Genomic DNA, 3,742 nt, shown 5'->3' on the forward strand with positions numbered 1-3,742 from the left:
GGGGGCGGGGGGATTATGAGGGAGTCTTGCCCCAGGTTTCATCATGACTCTGAAATGTGAACTGAAAGGACCTGCCTCCCCTGCCAGCTCCCACAGGCCTCCCTCTTAACACCGAGGCAGGGCTGTCTGGCTGCGCCCCAGCGATCACTCTCACTTCCTACTCAGTCGTCTCAAGGGAAGGGCTCACCAGGAGAACACAAGACTTGTGGGTCCTAGACCACTGGCCTCAAGGACTGCTCAGAGGCAGCTTTGGTTCAAGCCAGGGAGGAATCTCCTCACTGCAGTTGCTCATAACATCTGCTTGTCCTTCCTCTAGGTGCCCTCCTTGCCTACCACCCTGCCTGCATGCGCCTGTGATCCATAACCTGTGTCACCATGCCTCGGATGCACAAGAACAAGTACCATGCCCGTGTGAAATGCCACCAGGTCCAGGGGGACACTCAGTATCCCCAGGAAGCCCAGACCAGTGCTGTTGCAGCCCCCAAAGAGGAGTGCCCCTCCTCCCCCTTGTCTGTCCCTCAGGGTTCTCCCCCGAGCTCCCCTGCTACTGGAGATCACCAGGAGTTTCAGGAAGCCATGGCCCCTAGCTCTCCTGATGCAGGGCCCTCCTTCTCAGGATCTGATAAAGGTGCCCAGGGCCCAGAGGAGGAAAGTGCAGGTGCCTCCCAGGCAGCCCCTGCCACTCAGAGCCCTCGCAAAGATCCTCTGACCAGGAAGGCCAGCATGCTGCTGGAGTTCCTGCTGGAGAGGTCCACCAAGAAGGAGCCCATCTCGCAGCACGCCCTGCTGAAGGTCGTTGGCAGCAAGTATAGGGAGCACATCCCTGAGATCCTCAGGAGAGCCTCTAAGCACATGGAGCTGGTATTTGGCCTGGAGCTGACAGAAGTTGACCGTAGCAGGAACATCTACGCCCCCATTAACAAGCTCAACCTCAGGGGCGATGAAGGTCCGAGTGATGAGGGGGGCGTGCCCAAGTCTGGTTTCCTCATGGTGCTCCTGGGCATTATCTTCATGAAGTGCAACCGTGCCACCAGGGAGGTCTGGGAATTCCTCAGTGTGTTGGGGGTCTATACTGGGAGGAGGCACTGGATCTTTGGGGAACCCAGAGGCTCATCACCAAAGATCTGGTGCAGAAGAAGTACCTGAAGTACCGACAGGTGCCCAATGTGAGCCTCCACACTACGAGTTCCTGTGGGCCTCAAGAGGTTGTGTTGAGGCCAATAAGATGAAGGTGTTGGAGGTGCTGGCCAAGATCCACGACAGGTCCTGACTTCCTTCCCAGACCTCTATGACGAGGGTCTGAGAGATCAGGTGGAGAGAGCAGGGCTGAGAGGCATGGCCAGGGCTCCAACCATGGCTGAAGCCAGTGCCCCTTCCAGGGCCAAGTCCTACAGCTCCTCCCACATCTAGGGAGGGAGGCCCAGATACTTTCTTCCCTTTCGTGTTGGAACAGAGCTTTCAAGCTTATAAATAGTAGAGAGTAATAGAGTGGGGGGAACAAAACTTTTATGTTCTTTACAGTTATATGTAGTAAGGGAGTTTAGGTACAACTCATTTTAACAAAATATATATCTTTTTTCCTTTATCCATAGGAGAAATATCTAGTGAAAGTTGATTTAAATTAAGGAGATGAGGGAGGAGTTTAGTATTTTCAAATGTTAATTTTCATGAGGTTTACTGTTCTTTATAAAACAAATATATTAATCATATAAATCACATTTTTTGCTGTTTTAAAGTTTTGAAAGCCACAGGTTGGGTATATGTAAAACACATTGAACGTATTGAATATGTTGTTCACCATCTAAACAAGGTAAGATGACACTGGAACAGAATTTTCTCAAAGAGTAGTCAAGCTCCTAGATAGTGCAGGTTAGTAGGGATCGAGCAAACCAGGTTTAGATCTCTATTTTCTTCCTGATTTAAACTAGTAACTTCTGCATATTATTTATTTCACTTTTATCGAATATTTTTACTTCTAACAGATTCTTTTTCTTCAGAATACTGACTTGGTAATGATATTCCAGTTTTATTTATTGCTGTTTTAGGATTTTAAAGTTACAGTTTTGGTAGATGTAAAAGAAAATCATGAACCATCTGTACTGTCTTTATGATCTGGAAGTAGGTAATATGTCGCTGAAAGAGAGATTTTCATGGTAATGTGAAAAACGACCACAGAATATATTGAGAAACCAAAAAGCTTTTAAGCAAACATAAAAGAAAAAGCTTTTAATTTGTAGTTTGCCTTATTTCTTCTAACCATTTGTTTTTTGGTAAAAATATATACTTTGACTTAATTTAGCTCATTTAAGAATATTTATTTCTTTTGTCCCAATGCACTGCATAATCTCTGCTATCTACTGGATAAAAATAACCTCAGATAGGAAGGGGGTATTTTGGATGTTCATAATAATCATAACTACCATTAAATTAAAGACCAGTGTTTCTTAATCAGTATGACTCTGCTTTATATGTATACATGAATTCCAGCATTCATGCAGGATAGGATTTAGCAGACTCAATTTATAGATGGATAACTTGCAGTTTTCTCAAGTTCACAAGACTGATAAAGTGACCTTCATCAGACAAGTCCTCTGATGTGCACTAGTCCAGAGTCCTTCCCTTTCTTTGCAAGGGCAAGCACTGAGGAAATCTCTTTTCACCAGTGACATATCTGGTACCATGACTAAGATTGCTGCCACAGTGAACTCCAGTGGTCTTGCTCAAACTGCTGGCTGGAGACCCCTGACTTTCACCCTATCTCTCCCATGAAAACTTGCTTGCTGTCACTCTCTGCTTTGTTCTCTTTCCATGACCCACAGGGCAAGATCTTGTTCAGCTCACTGTGTCATGGGTCCCCTCAATTAAGAGCTGCAAGGAGTACGCCCAGGCTCTGCATACCCAAAGAACCCTTGGGTGGCAGTTGACACTGTCCTTGGGCCTGGTAGACACAGAATTTCCAATGATGAAGGCGCCCACTGAGGCCAAGACTTTTCTCCTCTCAGTCTTTGTCATTTCCTCTATGGCTCTATCTATTTTGAGGTGAGAAGTTTAACCGAGAAGACTGCATGACATTCAAATTCAGATCAGATCAGATCAGATCAGTCGCTCAGTCGTGTCCGACTCTTTGTGACCCCATGAATTGCAGCACGCCAGGCCTCCCTGTCCATCACCAACTCCCGGAGTTCACTCAGACTCTCACCCATCGAGTCAGTGATGCCATCCAGCCATCTCATCCTCTGTCATCCCCTTCTCCTCCTGCCCCCAATCCCTCCCAGCATCAGAGTCTTTTCCGATGAGTCAACTCTTCGCATGAGATGGCCAAGGTACTGGAGTTTCAGCTTTAGCATCATTCCTTCCAAAGAAATCCCATGGTTGATCTCCTTCAGAATGGACTGGTTGGATCAGGGACTTGATTGGGTGAGTTTCCTCTCTGTAAGTCCTCGAGCCCAATTCCCTCCTTACACGTTCTTAATCCCAGTGTGGTTCTGGGACCATAACTGCATCAGGGGCCAAAACTGGGGGACTCTACAGCCTTCTCTATAGATTTTTGGCCTACCTCGCTGCACCCTGATGTTACACTGTGGGCGATCCCCTCCCTTCTGGGGGTCTCAAGCAGACTTTATCAACCCCAGAGCAGAGGCAGTAAGCGAGCACCTTTCTCAGCAGGCTTAGGACTCTCTGCCTAGGAGACAGCCCACTTCTCCCAAGATCCACCATCAGAAACTCCAACCTCCCCCACGTC

The 3,742-nt window shown here is 47.4% G+C and overlaps 1 protein-coding gene across 1 annotated transcript; it reads left to right on the forward strand.

Annotated features, from left to right (window-relative positions):
* Window positions 1-375: 375 nt before the first annotated feature.
* LOC113887968 (melanoma-associated antigen B17-like) lies at window positions 376-1,146 on the forward strand. Its single transcript, XM_027535347.1, has one exon. It carries the CDS (start codon window positions 376-378, stop codon window positions 1,144-1,146), a length of 771 nt encoding a protein of 256 aa, XP_027391148.1.
* Window positions 1,147-3,742: the final 2,596 nt, after the last annotated feature.

Source organism: Bos indicus x Bos taurus, chromosome X, assembly GCF_003369695.1.
Source record: "Bos indicus x Bos taurus breed Angus x Brahman F1 hybrid chromosome X, Bos_hybrid_MaternalHap_v2.0, whole genome shotgun sequence".
NCBI lineage: Eukaryota > Metazoa > Chordata > Mammalia > Artiodactyla > Bovidae > Bos > Bos indicus x Bos taurus.

Bases quoted from the DNA above. Each gene is read 5' to 3' on its own strand.
- LOC113887968 (XM_027535347.1), top strand. From the start codon at position 376: ATGCCTCGGATGCACAAGAACAAGTACCATGCCCGTGTGAAATGCCAC.